The sequence below is a fragment of the Ornithorhynchus anatinus genome, chromosome 8 (assembly GCF_004115215.2).
Source record: "Ornithorhynchus anatinus isolate Pmale09 chromosome 8, mOrnAna1.pri.v4, whole genome shotgun sequence".
NCBI classification, from domain to species: Eukaryota; Metazoa; Chordata; class Mammalia; order Monotremata; family Ornithorhynchidae; genus Ornithorhynchus; species Ornithorhynchus anatinus.
Genome location: NC_041735.1, coordinates 22,514,422 through 22,534,586, shown reverse-complemented (window position 1 = coordinate 22,534,586; position 20,165 = coordinate 22,514,422). Strand labels below are relative to the sequence as shown.

At 47.7% G+C, this 20,165-nt stretch overlaps 1 protein-coding gene and 1 non-coding gene across 10 annotated transcripts in view; one reads left to right on the top strand and one right to left on the bottom strand.

Annotated features, from left to right (window-relative positions):
* The window catches only part of CHD6 (chromodomain helicase DNA binding protein 6), a 160,023-nt gene that overhangs the window by 63,311 nt on the left and 76,547 nt on the right, over positions 1–20,165 (bottom strand). For 6 of the 9 annotated variants that reach the window (XM_029070846.2, XM_029070843.2, XM_039912841.1 and 3 more), the window contains 9 exons: positions 16,972–17,030; positions 16,232–16,349; positions 12,884–12,898; positions 12,714–12,800; positions 12,328–12,462; positions 8,551–8,672; positions 7,519–7,762; positions 5,239–5,415; positions 2,387–2,530 (listed from right to left, as the gene is read on the bottom strand). In XM_029070846.2, the coding sequence (XP_028926679.1) occupies positions 2,387–2,530; positions 5,239–5,415; positions 7,519–7,762; positions 8,551–8,672; positions 12,328–12,462; positions 12,714–12,800; positions 12,884–12,898; positions 16,232–16,349; positions 16,972–17,030 (1,101 nt within the window). Of the gene's footprint in view, positions 1–2,386; positions 2,531–5,238; positions 5,416–7,518; positions 7,763–8,550; positions 8,673–12,327; positions 12,463–12,713; positions 12,801–12,883; positions 12,899–16,231; positions 16,350–16,971; positions 17,031–19,273; positions 19,293–20,165 lie in introns of those variants that run through there. The other 3 variants (XM_039912840.1, XM_029070853.1, XM_029070854.1) reach the window with 2 other exon arrangements.
* On the top strand, positions 19,736–19,818 carry TRNAL-CAG. The gene has a single exon. It is a non-coding gene; the product is annotated as a tRNA-Leu (tRNA).

The window sequence follows — 20,165 nt, the reverse complement described above, 5'->3', positions numbered from 1 at the left end:
AGAGATTAGAGGCACATGGGTGCTATGGGGATGGATGCTATTTAAATACTTTGAGAGACAGAGTGTGTTTCTTTCCCCACCTAGAAGAGAGTTAGCTCTAGATGGAGTCCCCACCGCTCAAGTTCAAACCCGCTTCCTGCTGCGTCTGGGTACTGTGGGGCGAGGACCTGCGCTCTATAGGGGGACTGAGTTTAATTACTCCGCTACTTTCAGAATCTCAGAGCTACCCTTGAAGATGAGAGAGGAAAGAAGAGTATGGACTGAACCCAATAATGAGGGTTTGGAAGACCTTCTCCATTCAGTCATAACTAGAGAGGCCCGATCGACTAGCTCGGCTGAGACCTAAGCTAGAAGCAACTTGCCTCTGACAAGAGATCACAATCTGACGGCACCTTCGGCCAACAGCATTTACTGAGTACTTACTGTGTGCAGAGCACTGTATTAGGTGCCTGGGAGAGTGCACTATAACACAATTGCTAGACGTGTTAACTGCCCATAACCAGCTGTTAATGAAATGTACATCACCTTGATTCTATTTATTTATTGTTTTAATGGGATGTTCATCTCCTCGATTCTATTTATTGCTATTGTTCTTATCTGTCCGTCTCCCCCGATTAGACCTTGAGCCCGTCAAAGGGCAGGGACTGTCTCTATCTGTTACCCATTTGTACATTCCAAGCGCTTAGTACAATGCTCTGCACATAGTAAGCGCTCAATAAATACTACTGAATGAGTGAATGAATGAACGAGCTTACAAGACTTGTATCCATGCTAGTTTCACGCTTTCTGGAGAAGCGAGAAACTGAGTGCCATCTTTAAACGTAATTTTTTCCCCCTTCTGAATTCAGCTAACTTCCGATTTAGCCACCCGGGCAATCTCCTCTTCAGATAAAGCACTGTACTCTCTAAGCTCTCTGTACGGTTCTCTGCACGGAGTAAGCGCTCAGTACCACTGACTGACTAATTAAGGGCCGTGTCTGCAAATTCTGTTGCACCGTCCTTAGTGCTGAGTAGAGTGCCGAGCACACAGTTAGCCCTCGATAAATACCGTTTGCTGACTGACTGATTGATAAAGGGCAGGCTATGCACAGCCTTTCTCCTGAAGGCTGAAATGTCGGTGTTCTCAGATCACCGCCCCTAACATCCTAGGTCATTTCTGGCCTACTCTTCTGCCTCCTTCAAAGCTGGCACGGGAGAGTTGAGACTCTTCCTTCCAATGAAGAACCAGATAGGAAACCTCTCAGAGCACACGTGGGCAACAATATGTATACAAGTGTCCTCTGTATCAGAAAGGATGCCTCCAATGTTGCATTTTACCTGTTACGTGAATGGGTCGGAGGTGTGACAGCAATCCTGTTTTCAGGTGGCCCTTATTCAACCGATCCATCAATCAATGGTATTTATTGAGCGCTCCCTGTGTGCAGAGCACTGGACTAAGCACTTGGGAGAGTACAACGCAACGGAATTGAAAAGCAGCATGCCGTAGTGGATAGAGCACGGGCCTGGGAGTCAGAAGGTCATGGGTTCTAATCCCCAGCTCTGCCCCTTGTCTAAGTGACTTTGGACAAGTCACTTCAGCTCTAGACCGTGAGCCACTTGTTGGGTAGGGATTGTCTCTATTTGTTGCCGAACTGTACTTTCCAAGAGCTTAGTACCGCGTTCTGCACTGAGTAAGCGCTCAATAAATACACTTGAATGAATGAATGAACTTCTCTGGGTCTCGGTTATCTCATCTGTAAAATGGGGATTGAGACTGTGAGCCCCACATGGGACTGGGACTGTGTTTAACCCAATTTGCTTGAACCCACCCTAGGGCTTAATACAGTGCCTGGCACATAATAAGCACTTAACACCCCAATTATAATTACTATTACAGTATAACAGAGTTGGTAGACACGTTCCCTGCCCACAAGAAGCTTACACTCTAATCTCATAGGTCTCTTAAGCATCACTCCTGTTCTGCACTGCGGCATCCAAGGGCTATTCGGTCCCATGCCACCTTTCGATACACCCTTAAAAGTTTCCTCGGGTTCCCCCGCCTGCTTTCCGTCATCCCATTTCTCCTCACCACTCGGCGGCATTCTAAGAGCCCCGCTTGCCACTTCTCGCCTGACACGTCCTGTCCAAGTACACTCAGTCCACCGTATCACAGCACAACCGCAGAACGCCTCAGGAAACCTTGCCCCACGAAACCATGCCTCACCGACCCTCAGGGGCACGTCAATAACTGTTTCTAGTGTGTCCTCATCTCTGAAATGGGGCTTGTGCTTACTCACCTCGAGGTGGGGAATTAGCTTGCTTATCCTTCTGCTCTTTGGCTTTTCCCTTTAGGAGAGGACTCTCTGCAAATGCATGCGATTATCTGGATCGCTTATTTTTCAGTTACCTGTTCTTCCGTCTTCAGGTCCCCAAATTCTTCCAGGAAAGCAGTTTCGGAAGGGAACTGCAATGGTTCTAAGAAATTCAACAGGCTGAAGAGCTCTTCCACAGAGTTCTGCAGGGGTGTTCCGGTCAGCAGCACTTTATGTTCCTACGCAAATGAAAAAAAAAGGCAGAGTGATTAGTGGTTACCGGCTCTGTCCATACTGTATTCTGATGGGAAAATGAAGCAGAAGGAAAACTGTCCTCACACTCACTGGCTTCCTTGGCTTAGTGCTTGTCAATAGAGAAACAGTTCAAACGGTATCTGGGATTTTATCTGAATATTGTTCTTGGTGCATTTTCCAGAAATCCATCCCTTCAGGCCGTTGATTCCCATGCAATTTAAGGCCACTTAGATATACCTAAGGTTTACGCGGAAGAGCTTGAAAATGCAGCTGCTCGTATGTGTGTGTCATTTAACTGTATTCACTGAATGCTTAATGTGTGCAGAGCACTGTACTAAGCGCTTAGGAGAGGAGACTAGAATAATATAACAGATGCATTCCCTCCCCACAATAAGCTCACAGCCTACAGGGGGAAAGACATTAATATAAATGCTTTTAAAGACGAGACTTGCTGGTAATGCACCCTTAGAGAAGCAGCGTGGCTCAGTGGAAAGAGCCTGGGCTTTGGAGTCAGAGGTCATGAGTTCGAATCCCAGCTCTGCCACTTGTCAGCTGTGTGACTGTGGGCAAGTCACTTCACTTCTCTGTGCCTCAGTTACCTCATCTGTAAAATGGGGATTAAGACTGTGAGCCCCACGTGGGACAACCTGATTCCCCTGTGTCTACCCCAGCACTTAGAACAGTGCTCGGCACATAGTAAGCACTTAACAAATACCAACATTATTATTATTCAACCCACAAAATTCCGTTATTCCACCCCGTGCTTTCTTCTCCAAATTACATGCCTTTTCTGTTTTCGTTTTTCACTGATTTGGAGAAAATAGTATTTTTATAATTGAACTGTCATTAGACAACAGGATAAACCCCCTGAAAGTGTTGGTGGTTTTCTGTGGGCACAAGCGCAGCCACTACATTTCCACAAGAGGAGCTGAAGCAGTCCCTGGTAGGTCATGCCCCCGCTGGTTGTGACCAATGGCAGTTAAGTGCTCACTATGGTGAGTGCTTCATAAGTGGCAAAAATAAAGAAAACCAATATATCTGAGAAAGGCTTTTTTTAAAAAAAGATTGTTGGTACACATCTTCTCCCAGATTGAGTCTAATAACTCCCTTCTCTCGCCCGCCTCTCTTCACTGAGGTCACGGGTGGGCGAGACAAATTGTCAATTCCTGTTAATAATAAAAGAGATAGGCTGCATCTTCTAACAATTATGGCATTTGTTAATCGCTTACTATGTGCCAGGCACTGTTCTAGACGCTGGGGTAGACGCAAGATAGTTGGGTTGTCCCTGCCTCACAAAGTGCTCACTGTCTTAATCCCTATTTTATAGATGAGGGAACTGAAGCCCAGAGAAGTGATTTGCCCAAGGCCACACAGCAGACGGGAAGCAGCGTGGATTAGTGAAAAGAGCACGGGCTTGGGAGTCAGAGGTGGTGGGTTCTAATCCCGGCTCCGCCACTTATCAGCTGTGTGACCTTGGGCAAGTCACTTCACTTCTCTGTAAAATGGGGATGAAGACTATGAGCCCCAAGTGGGACAACCTCGTTACCCAGTATCTACCCCAGTGCTTAGAACAGTGCTTGGCACATAGTAAGCACTTAATAAAGACCATTAAAAAGTGGCGGAGCCGGGATAAGAACCCATGCGCCCTTCTGACTCCCAGGCCTGTGCTCTATCCATTAGGCCATGCTGCTGCTCAGCTCTGACTGTGACCAACCTAGTTTCCCCAGTCAAGCAGAGGCCATCCGGCGAAGTGCGACTCAAGAGCAGACAGCCTTACCTTGAATCTACTCGCACACACCTATCAGAGAGAGGCTTTTAGAAGTGCCTGTTACTATTTTTAGACTTTAATGCGCCAGAAGGGAGGGCTACCTCTGTTTAGCAACTTTTCTACGCCTCCCACCAGTAGAAGGCATGTGCAGATGGATGGACGCTTAATAAGCACTTTCGCATTTGAAGGAAATGAATCTCACTTAATTATTACAACACAATTCCAGAACCATGAAACCTTGACTATTTTGTTTACTGTCTCTGCTAAGAGCTTACTATGTGCCAGGCACTGTACTAAGCGCTGGGGTAGAGAGAAGCTAATCAAGTTGGACCCAGTCCCTGGCCCATATGGGGCTCACAGTCTTCATTAGACTTAATCGGTCTTAATGAGAAGCAGCATGGTTTAGTGGATAGAGCAGGGGTCTGGGAGTCAGAAGGTCATGGGCTCTAATCCTTTCTCCACCACGTCTGGTGTGTGACCTAGGGCAAGTCACTTCACTTCTCCAGGCCTCAGTTACCTCATCTGCAAAATGGGGGCTAAAAGTGTGAACCCCACATGGGACAACCTGATTACCTTGGATCTACCCTAGAGCTTGGCACATAATAAGAGCATAACAAGTACTATTATTATTATTAGTATTAATCCCCATTTTACAGATGAGGTAACTGCGACCCAGAGGAAGTAAAATGACTTCCGGAAGGTCACAGAGCAGACAAGCTAGGTACCCGGGATTAGAACCCAGGTCCTTGTGACCCCCGGGCCTGTGCTTTATCCATTAGGCCACACTGCTTATCTACCTGAGGAAAGTAGCTCATTCCTTAGATGAATGATATTCGGATACGTAAGAAAACAAAAACATCCACCACGGTGACGGTGGACTTTGAGGGGACCGGGGGTTTATCTGCCCGGACTGAAAATCCTCACCAAGGCCATGAGCTTCAGCCCTTCCAGAAGCTTGCAGTTCCGGTTCTTCAGCCTGTGAGCTTCATCGATGATGACGCAGCTCCACTGGATCTTCTTCAGTTCTGGGCAGTCAGCCAAGATCATCTCAAATGTGGTAATGACGACGTGGAATTTGAAAATTCCCGAGAGAGGGTTGCCCTGGGGTGAGATACCAACCGAAGACAAAGATTTATTCCACAGAAGTAGGACTCGGCTGATGGGTTTGGGAGCGGTGGAAATTCTCACGGGGTAATTGGAAAGGGGCACGTGACTCAGCGGTCCCGTGGCCACTGAAGACAGTCAGATGGTGCAGCTTTGGCCCGGGCGCGATGACCTGGTGTCAAAGATTCACGAACAGGATGGCCCAAAAGGTCTAACGAGTGGAAGGGGAACTCGCTTTAGTAAGATACATTTAAAGGAGAAGCCTAGCTAGGGTAATAGCTCGACTTCTCTAACGCCTGGAAAAAGCCAAGAAATGTGGAACACTCCAGACAGATGGAGAACGTTCGACTTATAAGCTGGCTGGAAATACCTTGGACTGGATAGGGAAAATGTAGGCTCCCTGTGGACAGGGATCGGGCCTTCTGCTTCTGTGGTACCTTTGCCGGTGCTTGATAAATGCCATTCTTATGATTAACAAGGAGTTATTTCATGGCTTTTTGGAAGAGGGGGGGGGCTTAGGGATCTTACTAGATCAGGGGGTCTAGAGCTCACTTTGGGCATGCTCTCTCCATTTTTAGTTCAGGTAAAGAAATACGGGGCAACAACGCAGCTTTAAGGCACTCAACCAGTTCTCTTCCCCGTTACGTTTCCCCATTAAAACCCACCCCATGCACCTTGTTCCATTAATGCTACCCTACTTCCTGTGCCTCGCTCTTGTCTCTCAGGGTGGCCCTCTCGCTCCTGGGTGGGATTCCCTCTCACGTCCTACCTGGCAGACCACTAGTCTCCCGATTTTCAAAACCCTCCTAAATCCTCAGATCGCCTCCAGGAGGTCCTCCCTGATTAAACTTTCATTTTTCCAACCCTTCCCCTGCCATGTCCCCTAAACTTGAGTCTTCAAACCCTGAGCGCTTAAGTGTGTCGCTCATATCCTCCCCGCCAACGACACTTGTGTACCTATTTTTAAATTATTTGTCTTTCCCTTACCCGTAGTGCATTTTAGGATCGGTTTACACCGACTGGATTGCAAAGCTCCTTGAGGGCAGGGATTGTGTCTACACACTGGACACTGTATAATCATCTGTATACAGCAGAGGCAGCTGGCTTCCGAGAAGCAGCGTAGCCTAGCCGATAGAACACGGGCCTTGGAGTCAGAAGGACCTGAGTTCCAATCCGGACTCCACCATCTGACTGCTGTGTGACCCCGTCGCTTCACTTCCCTGGGCCTCAATTATCTCATCTGCAAAATGGGGATTAAGACTGTGAGCCTCATGGGGGACAGGGACTGTGTTCAACGCCATTAGCTTGTATCCACCTGAGTGCTTAGTTAGCACCTTGCACTTAGTAAGCACATAAGAAATACCACAATTATTATTATTATTATTAGAAGCTCAGAATGCTAACATTTTATTAACTAGAACAACTATTCTGGCCTTTCACATTTTTAAATCGCTTTTCTATCTGTCTTCAGAGAAGCAAATGAATAGCTTCCCTCAATCTCTATAGTGAGAATAAAGCTAATAATAATTATTAGAGTACTAATTGTAGTATTTATTAAGTGCTGCGTGTCAAGCACTATACTGAGCACTAGGATAGCTACAAGATAATCAGGTCCCACATAAGGTTCCTATTCTAAGTGGGAGGGAGAACAGGTACCGAATCGCCCTTTTGCAAATGAAGGAACTGGGTACCTAGAAGTGACGTCCATTGTCTCGCAACAGACAAGTGGCAGAGTCAGGATTAGAACCCAGGTCCTCTGACTCCCAGGCCCGTGCTCTTTCCACTACACCATGCTGCTTCTCAAAGCTCAGGATAGAATGAAGATGTAGCAAGAAATCACACTATGATTAAAAACCTCTGCAAAATGATCCAAAAAATTAATCTATTTGTACTAATGTCCATCTCCCCCTCTAAACCGGAAGCCTGTCGCGGACAGGGAACGTGTCGACCAACTCTGTTCTATTGGACTCTCCCAAGCGCTTTGTAAGCGCTCAATAAATATGATAGATCTGATTGCTTTTGTGCAATTTACAGCTAGCTTCCTCTGTCCACCCTCAGAATGCCCCAACCACGGTGGCCGGTGCAATATGCTGATTTCACCTGTGCATCCCTGTAGACCATCTCATACTGCTGGATCATCTGCCTGCTGATCTGGCTGCCGTGGTACACGATGGCATTCATCTCCGTCCACGTCCGGAATTCACGCTCCCAGTTGGTGATGGTGGAGAGTGGCGCGATGATGAGGAAGGGGCCGTGAATTCCCATCAGGAATATTTCCGAGAGAAACGTGATGGATTGGATCGTTTTCCCCAAACCCATCTCGTCGGCCAAAATGCAGTTTTTTCTGCAGAGAACAAGCGCAAGGATGTGATACAACCAACAACGGTGAGGCCCGTGGAGGTCTCCTCTGCGGGCACAACAATTTGACCAAACAACCGTAAGGCTCCGGGGACGTAAAAGCAGTGCCACGGTTCCACGCCGGCTGCTTGTTTCTTTATGACAGCTCTGAAAGACCCTCCCCGAAAAGGGCCAATTTTCCCACTCTAAGAGCCTGCAGCTGTAAATCAATCTTGCGCAGCTGGAAGAGGCTGCCAGTTGCAAGAGGGAATCTCTTCTGTTTGGTCCTCCGCTTTCTGCTTTTCTCTCCCAAAGCAGTGCAAGAAAAGCCACCCGGCACAGATGGAACTTTCTGTTTCTACGGCTCAGATAGGAGATGGAACCTAACCTTTTCAGAGATTCTGGTTCGACCCCAGACCTCTTACCGCTGAAGCGATCTTTGTGACCGGCCCTCTGCTATTACGATGTTATGGACTCCGAAACATAAAGGGAATGATTTGTGAGGAGTACTTTGGTTCCGCCGGAGAGATTTATAAGAAACTCCGGGCAATAATCCACCTCAGATACGATTTGCAACCCCCGGTTGTGCAAGGCAAAATGGCCACCTCTCCAAACTCCACCATGACTCTTTACTTTTCTGAGGAGACGACGGCTGGAATCCCCTTGCTTTGCTGCCCTTCCCGCTTACCACTTCCGATGGCAAAATATGATGAACATGTCTGCTGTAGGAGGGACTGCTCACACCACACACACAACACCACACTCGCCCCCACGGCTGGCTACCTAGGCCCTCACCTGTTGTACCAGTTGAAGAGCAACCAGTTCATCCCTTCCAGCTGGTACTCTCGGAGCTGGTTGCTGTTCTTGTACTCCCGAGACTTCTCGAGTTTCTGCCACGACTCGGAGGCTGGACGCTCCTGATGAAGGGAAGCAGAGAGCACCCTGAGTGGAGAGTTACCTCGACTGACGGTTGTTCACGATCTGGGTGGGAGGGCCAATCTCCAAATGCGCCAAAGAATGGCTCTACCTTGGGGTCCTTCAAGTTAGTCCTTGCCTGCCCACACCCTCACGACCTACATCCCCCACCCGACCACAGCCCAACTTCACACTCTGGGTTCCTCTCAAGCTAATAATGATGATGATTCTGGTACTCATTAAGCACCAAGCACTGCTCTAAGCACTGGGGTAGATACACGTTTATCTGGTGGGACGCAATCCCTGTCCCATGTGGGGATCACGGTCAAAAGTATGAGGGGGTAGGTTTTGATCCCCATTTTACAGATGAGGTAACTGAGGTCCACAGAATGAAGTGACTTGCCCGCGGTCATAGAGCCGACAAGTGGCCGAGTGGGGATTAGAACCTCTGGCTCCCGGGCCCGGGTTACTTCTCCTAGGCCATGCCGCTTCCCAATCTACCCATCAGGCCTCATTCTCTTCTCTCCCGCTTCCGACCTCTTGCTCACACTGTCCTGGACAACCCTCGCCCTTCCCATCCAATGGATACCACTCTCTTCAAGGTCCTTCTGAAACTACATCTCTTTCAGGAGAGCTTTCCTGATTACTTTCTTTTCTCCTCAGGCTCAATTAGCACCTCAGCATTTTAGTAGCCATCCCACACACCCTTATTACTTAAGCACTAACTCATATACATATCTTTCATTCATTCAATCATATTTATTGAGCATTTAATGTGGGCAGAACACCGTACTAAGCGCTTAAGGGATATCTCCCATCCCTTCTTCCTCCTACACGTAAATTATTTCAGCATCTGTCTCAGCATCTAGACTGGAAGCTCGCTGAAGGCAGGATCATGTCTACTGATTCTACTGTATGCTCCCATGCACCTGGTATCAATTAATAGTATTTATTGAATGCTTACTGCACATAGAACACTTCACTGTAGTCGGTACTGTGTTCAGGACACAGTAGGTCTTCAAAGTGACTGACATTCCTCACCTTAGAGTAATTATGAGTCCAAAAGGGAGTCAGACTTTTCAGCCTCCACCTTCCCCCCCAGCAAATAATCTTTTCCCTCCACGTGTCTCTCATTTTAGCAAGTCATCGGTCCATCGTTTTTTTCCCCCTACCCTGCCTTCTTTGGGTTTCTGAATGTGTGCAATATTTAAAAGCAACGTTGAATACGCTAGTGAGATGAACATTAAGTTTGCTAATAGATCATTCGGGCTTTCTGTACCTCACCAAAATAAAGTCTTTTTCCAAGTACAAACATTTATTTAAGAATATTGAAGGATTTTATATTCTACAGATCGATTCGAACAAATGATAGTAAATTAGTTCGATTCCTGTTTTTGTGGTACTGAAGAATTAGCTTTTAAAAATTCCCTCCTCCTTGACCCCTTAATAATTTCATACACTGCTCTGCCAACTCATTTTTAAATTCCCACTTTACATAACAATTCTAATAATAAAAACTCTGTTATTTGTTAAATACTCTGTGCTATCCTGTCCTAAGCATTGGAGTAGATTAGAGTTCATCAGGTCGGACACCATCCCTGTCCCACATGGGGCTCAAGGCCCAAGTAGGAGGGAGAACAGATATTGAATCCCCATTTTATAGACAAGGACAGTGAGGCCCAAACGAGCCAAGTGACTTGCCCAAGGTCACACACCAGACAAGCAGCAGAGTCGGGATTAGAACCAGGTCCTCTGACTCCCGGGCCCAAATGGGATGAGCGATGATATGCTAATGAACAGTTCAAGCTCCTCCCAAACCACTGCAGCCAATGGAAACAAGCAACACCCATCTGGGAGATGAGAAAATGGGTCCAGGTGCCGCTCGGTGGTTCTGGGTCACCAGGCGTTCTGGGTCTGGGATAAAGTGATTCTCAGACACTCTCCAATCTAACAGGCCTACTAGGCAAAGCAGAGCAACTACTTCCCCACAGATCTCTTTGTTCTCTGACAGTCTTGGATGGAGTTCGTACTTACGTTATTTTCCCCAGGCACCGTCGATGCTGCTTTTTTTCCTTCCGAGGGCTCCGAACACAACCTGCCACTCCTCCCCTTCATTCCGTGGCGTGACCCCGATATTCTGACTTACCTTTTGGAACACGTTCCCCAGTCTGAGGCTTTCATTCCCTCTGGGTCTCCTTTCCCAGGCCTACATGTTTTGCAGCTCCTAATAGTTCCTCCTGCATGCCCAGAGTTTTGAGATATCACACCTTGACTAGCCCTGAGACCAAATGGAAGCTTCAGCCTAGGCAAAACGGGATGGTGGGCCTGAGAAATGGTGCACGCTGTCAAAGCAAAACGCCTAGAGAAGCAGCGTGGCCTGGGTGGAAAGATCCCCCGGTCCGGGAGTCGGAGGACCTGGGTTTTGATCCCAGCTCCGCCGCTTCTCCGCTGTGTGACCCTGGACGGGTCGCTTCGTTTCTCTGGGCCTCAGTTTCTTCATGTGCAAAACGGGCATTCGATCGTCAAGACAGACGAGATCGAGGTACATTGAGCAAGCTGGTGTTAGAGGAGCCATGGGGATGTCAAGGAGAACGTTTGAGAATGGCAGGGAACGGCAGATCTATTTCAATCAATCGCATTTAGTGAGTGCTTACTGTGTGCAGAGGACTATACAAAGTGCTTGGAGTATTTAGGGGTCATTTAAAATGGGACGGTGTATCATTGCAAATGTTAAGACCGTCACTTCCTCAGACACTCCCAGCACCCAACAGAAATGATCTCCTCGCTGCAGATCACATGCAGGAAAAACACCTGGCATTTGAGGTGGAGGTCCACGCCCTATTCGCCGAATCCAGCAAATGCCCGTTCTCCATCACTAGCATCAAAAGACATAGCTTAAGTGAAAGAGAAGAGTCTTTCAGGTTTGGCTCTGTTGTAATGTACTCTCCCAAGCACTCAGTACACTGCTCTGCACACAGGGAGCGCTCAATAAATAGCGCTGGTTGACGGATTGGCAAGGTGAAAGTCCAGGCATCCTGGCAATAGGCTCTAAGGCAGAATGGAGCAGTAGCAGCAGTAGTACACGAAAGCTGTCTCAGAAATGGCATCGCTCATGTACACGCTACTCACAATGAACTCAGTAAACTAAACCAAAATGTGGCCCATCGTGGGCATCCTAAGGGAATACCATTGATCCATTGACTGATTGATATTATTAATAATAATGGTATTTGTTAAGCTCTAAGTGCTGGGATACTAAGTGATAGGAGATAATCAGGTTGGACTCGGGCCCTGCCCCTCAAGGGATTCACACACTAAATAGGAAGACAAACGGGCATAGAACCCCCCACTCCATTCTGTTCTCTGAGGAACAGAAGAGTTAAGCGACTCGCCCAAGGTCCCACAGCAGGAAAGCGGCCGGGATGGGATTAGAACCCAGGTCCTCTGACTCCCGAGACTGTGTTCTTCCCACTAGGCCACACGGAGAAGCGTACCGGGTCTGAGACCCCAGAGTAGGCAGGCAGGCCCGAGGCACGTTAACAAAACGGTCCGACTGCCCGACACGCTCTTGATCGTGATGATCATGGGAAGATCACGTTCAAGCCCAACTTCACAGAACAAACAAGACACAATCAAACACCAAAGTCACATTATTACCACATGCTTAATCTCTGGGAGGATTTGTAGGGACTCAAATTCTTTAACTTTCACCGGGTCCACGTCTTCTTCCAGTTCCCAGGTGCTTTCTTCGTAAGGCAGCGAGCACCACTTCACAAGGTAATGTGTCACCTCCTGGCGGAGATTTTAAGAGAGGAGATAAGGAGAGGCTGTGTCATTTTACGTGACCGCACAAAGGGCTAGAGCTAGTTGGTTCCAGCCTGGTGAGGCCTGAGAAGCTCTGGCGATCAGACAACAGACATTGGCCACGTGTGAAGAATCCACTGGGCAAAAAAACGCTGTAACGCCAACGTATCTCAAAAGACAAGGGGAACCACACAAGCAAGAGTCATAAGCAAACAAAATGAGTTGGGAAAGGCACTTACCTCCCCCGTATCTGAGTCCTTTGTGTGGGCCACTTCCAAGATCCGATCCACTTCCACGTAGTCTGGATTGAACAAATCTTCATCAGGCTAATGCAAGCAGAGGAGGGGAGTTAAAAGAATGCCCCCTCCCCTTATGCCCCACACCCAGTCTTTCTTTATCTTCCAAATACCTTCGGGCTCCGACTCTACCGAAAAGGATGGAAAAACAAAACAAAAAAAACCAATAAAAAAGGGTCCACCTGTGTGTGTTGATATTTTCAGAAATGAAATACAAGCTTTTCTCTTTCCATCACCTCTTTCCCTCCCCCATTCTTTCTCTCTCGCTCTTTTTTTCCTCTTTTCTCTCTTTCTCTGACTAGGAAGATTCCCTATTCCCACATCTATCCTTCTACATTCAAATTACTACTGGTAAGGAACAAAATCTCTTCAGCCCAATTGCCTAAAGCACCTGCACACTTAATGGTATTTACGGAGCGCTATGTACAGAGCACTGTACTAAATGCTTGGGAAAGTTCAATACAACAGAATTAACAGAAAGGTTCCCTGCCCATAACCAACTTACAGTCTAAATAAATATTTAAGTAAACATTTTACAGATGGGAAGAGTCCAAAATTTCCTAGTGGTCCTTCCTGGTTCTTTATGCCCACTATTTCTCTTCCGGATTTCCCAGTTCTTCCCTTAAACCCTGTCTCATAAACACTGTGACTTTCCATTAGTTAACCTCTGAAGGTGGAAGAAGAGGTTCTTTTATTTCTTAGGATCAAATTGTTCAAGAAAAAAATTGTATAGAGTTACACACTGATCACCGTCTCCAGCCCCCTAACGGACAGCGTTTTGGCTATGCCTCCACCAGCCAGTAGTAGTGGTAGTAGTGGTAGTGTTGGGGTGTCTGTCCCTGTCTCTCTCTCTCTGAGAGACAGGGACACCTATTTTAATAGTTAATATATAAGTGAACAGTGAAACGGAGAAAATATTGTATCAGGAGAAAAGAAAATGGGAAAGGAAGAGAAAAGGAGGGGAGGGGAGGGGAAAAGGGGGGGGAAGGGAGTTTCTCCAACTGGATTATTCCTTTCCTACTCAACAAAATTCACCCAAGGATATACTTGTAGGGAACAGGTCCCTTCCCTAGAACAAAATTCCACTCTCTTTGGCAGCTTCTCTTCTTTTTTGGACACTCAAAATTCTTCCCTCATGCCCGGATACATATACACACTAAGCCACCAACTATAGATTCTGGAGCTTCTAAGGAATTCTCCCCAACTCTAAACCTATGAGTTTTAGATGCCATCCCTCAGATGACATGAGGGAATGGAAGGAAGGAAGGAGATAGAGAGAAAAAGACAGTAAGACAGACAGAGAGAGAGAGAGAGAGAGAGAGAGAGAGAGAGAGAGAGAGAGAAAGATGGACACACAGCATAAACAGTTTTCACCCAGATATACTTCCAGCATACCATGAAAATTCCAACTCAGAAACAGTCTCTATCTCAGGGAAACAATTTCTCTTGCTATTCCTTGCCCCCCTCAAATCTCGCTTCCGCCCCCTTCACTCCATGAACCTTGCCCTCTCTAAGGTCACCAATGAGCTTCTTCCTGCCAAATCCAACGACCTCTTCTCCACCATTCGTATTGGAGAAGCAGCGTGGCTCAGTGGAAAGAGCACGGGCTTTGGAGTCAGGGCTCATGAGTTCGAATCCCAGCTCTGCCACTTGTCAGCTGTGTGACTGTGGGCAAGTCACTTCACTTCTCTGTGCCTCAGTTCCCTCATCTGTAAAATGGGGATTAAGACTGTGAGCCCCACGTGGGACAACCTGATTCCCCTATGTCTACCCCAGCGCTTAGAACAGTGCTCGGCACATAGTAAGCGCTTAACAAATACCAACATTATTATTATTATTATTACTGAGTGCTTGCTGTGTGCAGAGCATGTACTAAGTGCTTGGGAGAATACAATACGACAGAGTTGGTAGACACATTCCTTGCCCACAAGAAACTTACAGTCTAGAGGGGAAGGCAGACATTAAAATGAATTACAGATATGTACCCAAGCGTGGTGGAGCTGAAGGTGGAGTGAATACCAAGTTCTTAAAGGGCGTAAATCCGAGTGCCAGGGCGATGTAGAAGGGAGAGGGTTTAGTTGGGGAAGGCCTCTTGGAGGAGATGTGCTGTTAAGAAGGCTTTGAAAGTGGTCTGTCAGAACTGAAGGTGGAGGGAGTACCAGGATAGAGGGAAGATGTGAGAAAGGCGTGACTGGTACACAGTAAGCACTTAATAAATACCATCATTATTATTATTATTATTATTACCACTACATACCAGGGACTGTACTAAGCCCAGGGGTGGATCCAAGCAAATCGGGTTGGACACAATCCCTTCCCACGTGGGGCTCACAGTCTCAATCCCCATTTTACAAATGAAAAGTGAAATGACTTGCCCGAGGACACACAGCAAGACAAGTGGAGTGGCCAGGATTAGAACCCATGAAACTTCCCTGCTTTTAGAAGAGTTATTTGTGCATTGCGAGAGTTTAACGAACATGACTGGCAGCTGATCTTACAGCCCATAGTTCAAGCTCAGGCAACACTCTGCTCTACCCATGAACCTCAAAGGAAGCAAATTTTTGGCTTCCGGGGCAGCTTTTCCCATCTCTGTTTGCCCTCTCCCCAGTAATCCCAGTTCCAGTGTACTGACCCCAAATCCAGGGAAGAGAATGTGTCAGTTTACTGTTATACTGTACTCTCCCAACTGCTTAGTACAATGCTTTGCACAAAGTAAATGCTCAACAAATACAATGGTATGAACAACCTACTCTTTTCTCCTACAGCTCCCATCCCATAGAGGGGAGACACTTCATTCCAGTAGGCCTTGCAAACACTAAGCGCTGGAACTCTCCCAAGTATTTAGTACAGTGCTCGGCACACGGTAAGGGTTCAATAAATGCCCCCAATTGATAGATGTGCCCCTGCCACTTTCAAACATTTCTGATTCCCCTGGGAGATAATTTCATCTCACAGTTTCATTTGAATTATCCCTAAAAATCAACTGATCACTTCTATTGAGCGCTTTACTGTGTGCTGAGCACCGTACCTTGGAAATACGCTACAAGACCCCAGATTAACAACCTGAAAAATATCGATACCCTTCTGATTAAATTCTATAGCAAAAGATTGCATTCTCCGTTCCAAACTGACCAAGTACGGGGATAATGGGGAGTCTCCCTGATGTTAAAACGTCAGTTCGGTTCTTTCCAACTCTGGCACTCAGTACGTAGACCAGATCTCTGAGCCTACTATGCTCCAAATTCCTCTCTCTTCCACCCAGTCTCCGCAGCTGATCGCTCTTCCCATGCAGTAATCTGGGCCTATCAGGCTGCAGGCCTACATGGTCAGCAATCTGGCAGGGGCACTGGACTTGCCTAGGACCTTTGTTCGGATTAGCAAACCCCGTTTGACCTTCAAAGCTAGCCCAGCTCCTCCAAAGCTAAAGTAGAAAGGAGACCAAATGATCAGCGCTATTTCACCTCGGTAAAAATGTGCTTCATCTGGGCTTGTTTGTTCCTGAAGCGTTTTATCTTCTGGGAGATGCGGGGGTCTTTCTCCAACTCTTCCATTGTCGCCCATTTGCAATGCAAGTAGGAACTGCAGAAGACAGAGATTTTTTTATTTTTTTATCAATGGACCTGAGGAACGGATGAGGACGTGCCTTCTTTTTTAATGTTAACAGAATGGGGCTAGATGTTTAAATCAAAGCCGGCTTGGTTGGTTTAGATTGTGGGTGTGATTAGCGTTTGGTTCCCGGGGCCAAGAATCAGTCCAGCAACCGCAGCAGTTTCGCTGTTCTTCCTGCTCAAGGAATGGGGCTTTGATGAGCCTTGCCTTTATACGGAAGGAAAAGTAGAAGGTGGCTCCAAGCAGGTAATCGCCTATGGATAAATTTCTCGCAGGCCTAAATCGGGTTGCTCATTAGTGTTCATTAGCAGGGGAGAGGGGAAGAGCAAGGAGAAAGAAGACAATAGAGGAAGCAAGGGAAAAAGAAGGGATAAAGAAGGAAGGCAAAAAGAAGAGATTTACTACCCCTGCAGTAAATCAAGCTGTAGGGGGAATCTTCGACACTTCAGAGATTAATCAGTGACTCCCGATTTCGACCTCCCACCTCGGTTTACAGGTCCGGGAAAGGAGGAGGAAGAAGAGAACATGCACTTTATCACCTTAAAGGCCCAAATCCCCTGAATATGTTAAAAGCCGCAAAATACAGACTTACAAATTCCTGTACTTGACGTAGAACAGTTCCATGTCGAAGGGAAGCCCACCGGGGTGAACCTGGAACCAACAGCAAGCAGATTAACGATCCTGTTCCCGGGGTGTAGGCGGATCTAGGCAGGCGGAACTCTTGAACTACTATTTTTACAGAGTTTCAGTAGATATTGTGACAGAAAGCTTCCCTGCCTCCCGCCTTCTGGTTTCTAATAGCGCCAGGCACAACTTCCCGCAGGTCCTATCATCGCCGTTATCCGCTGGTTGGGCTACCGGCGGATGGAGTTTGCACCGGTAAGCGGCCACTGGGTCCGTAGACTGGCACGTGCCCAAAAGACAGCACCAAAACCAAGTCTGAGAAACGGGGCTGGAAATGCTTCCAAACACCTCCAAGATAATGTTCCGGAAAACTTGCTATAGGGTGGGATTTCCCGCTGTTGCGCTGTAACCAATCAACTCTCTAAATTGTATTCCAAGCTCCTGGCTCCGTCAACGGGAGGCTCAATTACTAGCGCCAGGCCACCCAAAAGTATTTTTTTCATTCAATCGTATTTACTGAGTGCTTACTGTGTGCAGAGCACTGTACTAAGAACTTGGGAAAATGCAATACAGAAATATACAGACATGTTCCCTGCCCACAATGAGCGGTCTAGAGGGGGGAAACAGACACGAATATAAATAAATTACAGATATGTACATAAGGACTGTGGGGCTGGGAGGGGAGAAGAGCAAAGAGAACAAGTCAGGGTGACGCAGAAGGGAGTGGAAGACGACTACGAAATGGGGGGCGGGAAAAGGTTAGTTAGAGAAGGCCTCCTGGGGGAGATGTGCCTTCAATAAGGCTTTGAAGGCGAGGAGGGTAATTATCTGTTGGATTTGAGGAGGAGGGAGTTCCAGGCCGGACGTGGGCGAGGGGTCGGCGGCGAGATCGAAAAACAGTGAGAAGGTAAGCTCGAAAAGAGCAAAGTTTGCGGGCTGGGTTGGAGCAGGAGAGTTCAGTTCTAGATCTGCATTGCAGTACCTCACTCCCTCCGACGGCACTACACTGCTGGCTCACATTCCGTTCATCCACCTTGACCCTGAAATCTTTTTTCAGCCACGCTGGCGTTAGTCCTTTCCCAAATTAGGATCCTACAGTCGGTCGAGAGGCCAGTCTTTAGGTGAGTGGAGGTCTACACCAAGAGAGATTACGATGTCCGACTGAGCCATCTGGCCGAAATTTAAATCCGCTTCCTCTTGGTCGATCCTCTTTGGTTACCCAGAGGAACTGGACGACATCTTCTCCTCACGTTACATCAGGTTACTTTGTGGGCAGGGCAAGTGTCTGTTTATTGCTACGCTTTACTCTCCCAAGCGCTTAATACAGTGCCCTGCACACGGTAAGCGTTCAAAAAATATAAGTGAATAAATGAAGTTTATTTCTCCACTCCAAGGTAACTCCATTTCCTTTAACCCCTCCTCATACGACCCACTTTCCATCTTTTTCATCACTTCTGTCCTATCCTCTGAACCTCCTCCAGTTCCTCTCCATTCCATTCCCCCTCTAGACCGTGAGCTCGTTGTGGGTGGGGAATGAGTCTGTCTGTTGTTGTATTGTATACTCCCAAGTGCAGTGTTTTGCACATGGTAAGCGCTCAATAAATACGAGTGATTGAATGAATGAGTGCATTACAAGAATTGTGATCCAAACTGGCACCATCTTCCAATCAGGGTGACCGATGTCAAGTAGAGGGAGATGAATAATAATAGTGACAATGATGGTATCTGTTAAGCGCTTACTATGTGCCAGGCACCAGACTAAGCGCTGGGGTAAGTACAATTTAATCATGTTGAACACAGTCCCTCTCCCTGATAGGCCTCACAGTCTCAATCCCCAGTTTACAGATGAGGTAACTGAGGCCCAGAGAAGTGAAGTGACTTTCTCAAGGTCACACAGCAGATAGGTGGCGGAGCCAGAATTCGAATTTATGAACTTCTGACTCCCAGGCCCGTGCTCTATCCACTACACTGTGCTCCTGGAATGTCACATCTGGGATCTGTCCCCAGCTGTCAGAAGGACCTGGGTTCTAATCCCAGCTCCACCATTTGTCTGCTGTGCGACCTTGGGCACTTCACTCCTCCATGTTTCGGTCACCTCGTATTAAAATGAGGATTAAGAGTGTGAGCCCCAAGAGGGACAGGGACTCTGTCCAACTTGATGATCTTGAATCTACCCCAGCGCTTAGAACAGTGCTTGGCACAGTTAAGTACCCTTATTATTATAATTAATAACACAAACGGGGAAGACAGTGACCCAAGATGCTAATGACCAAGTTGGCAAGGCAGCATTTACAGCTCCGAAGTTGAAGATGGCCAAGGCCGAGCAGGTGGTCCGATCCCAGGCCCCGGGGCTATGCCATGTGCTGTCCGGAAACTTTGCTGGGAGGACGGCTGAAAAACAGGATTTGGACTTAAATCGCCCGCCAGCTAAACTCACGCATAACCGGATGAACTTCTCCTTTACTCCAGATGCAGCTTGGGTCGAGAAATACAAATGCAGATCTTTCTGGTTAGATCTCCGGTACAACAGCCAGGACAGTCCAGAAAACCAAACCGGTTCACAGTGCTCAGCTCAGTCTCCGGGAGCATACAGCTCCGGCCCTGGCGGGGGAGGCGGGGGACCGTCTCTGCTATTGGCTGAGCAGGTGGTTTCCCCCACACCAGAACAGCCCACTCCCTGAGGGAGGAGGAGAAAGGACGGGTGACATTCCCCACCGCGACGCTGACTGCTGATCAGTATGGCCGAGAGGTCTAAGGCACTGGGTTCAGGTCACAGTCTTCCCTGGAGGCGTGGGTTCGAATCCCACTTCTGACATCTTTCCCCCGCCAGACGGTAAGCTCGTTGTGCGCAGGGAATGTTTCTGTTTATTGTCGTATTCTCCCAAGCGCTCGATACAGTGCTCTTGCACACGGTAAATACGACAGACTGTCTGATCATCGGCCCTGTTTAATCCTCTGGACCACCGCTGAATTTCACAGCGTGGCGTGGTTCTCCTTCCGCCGCCTCACCCCACGGAAAAGCAAGGGGGAAAATCAAACACAGTGTGAAGCTCTGGAAATCTTGGAGGGGAAAGGCAGGGAAAGGCCCGGAAACCCCGGCCCACTAGGATCGATCCCGACATCTCAGCCGGGACCACGCCGCCCGGATGTGGGGGGGGGGGG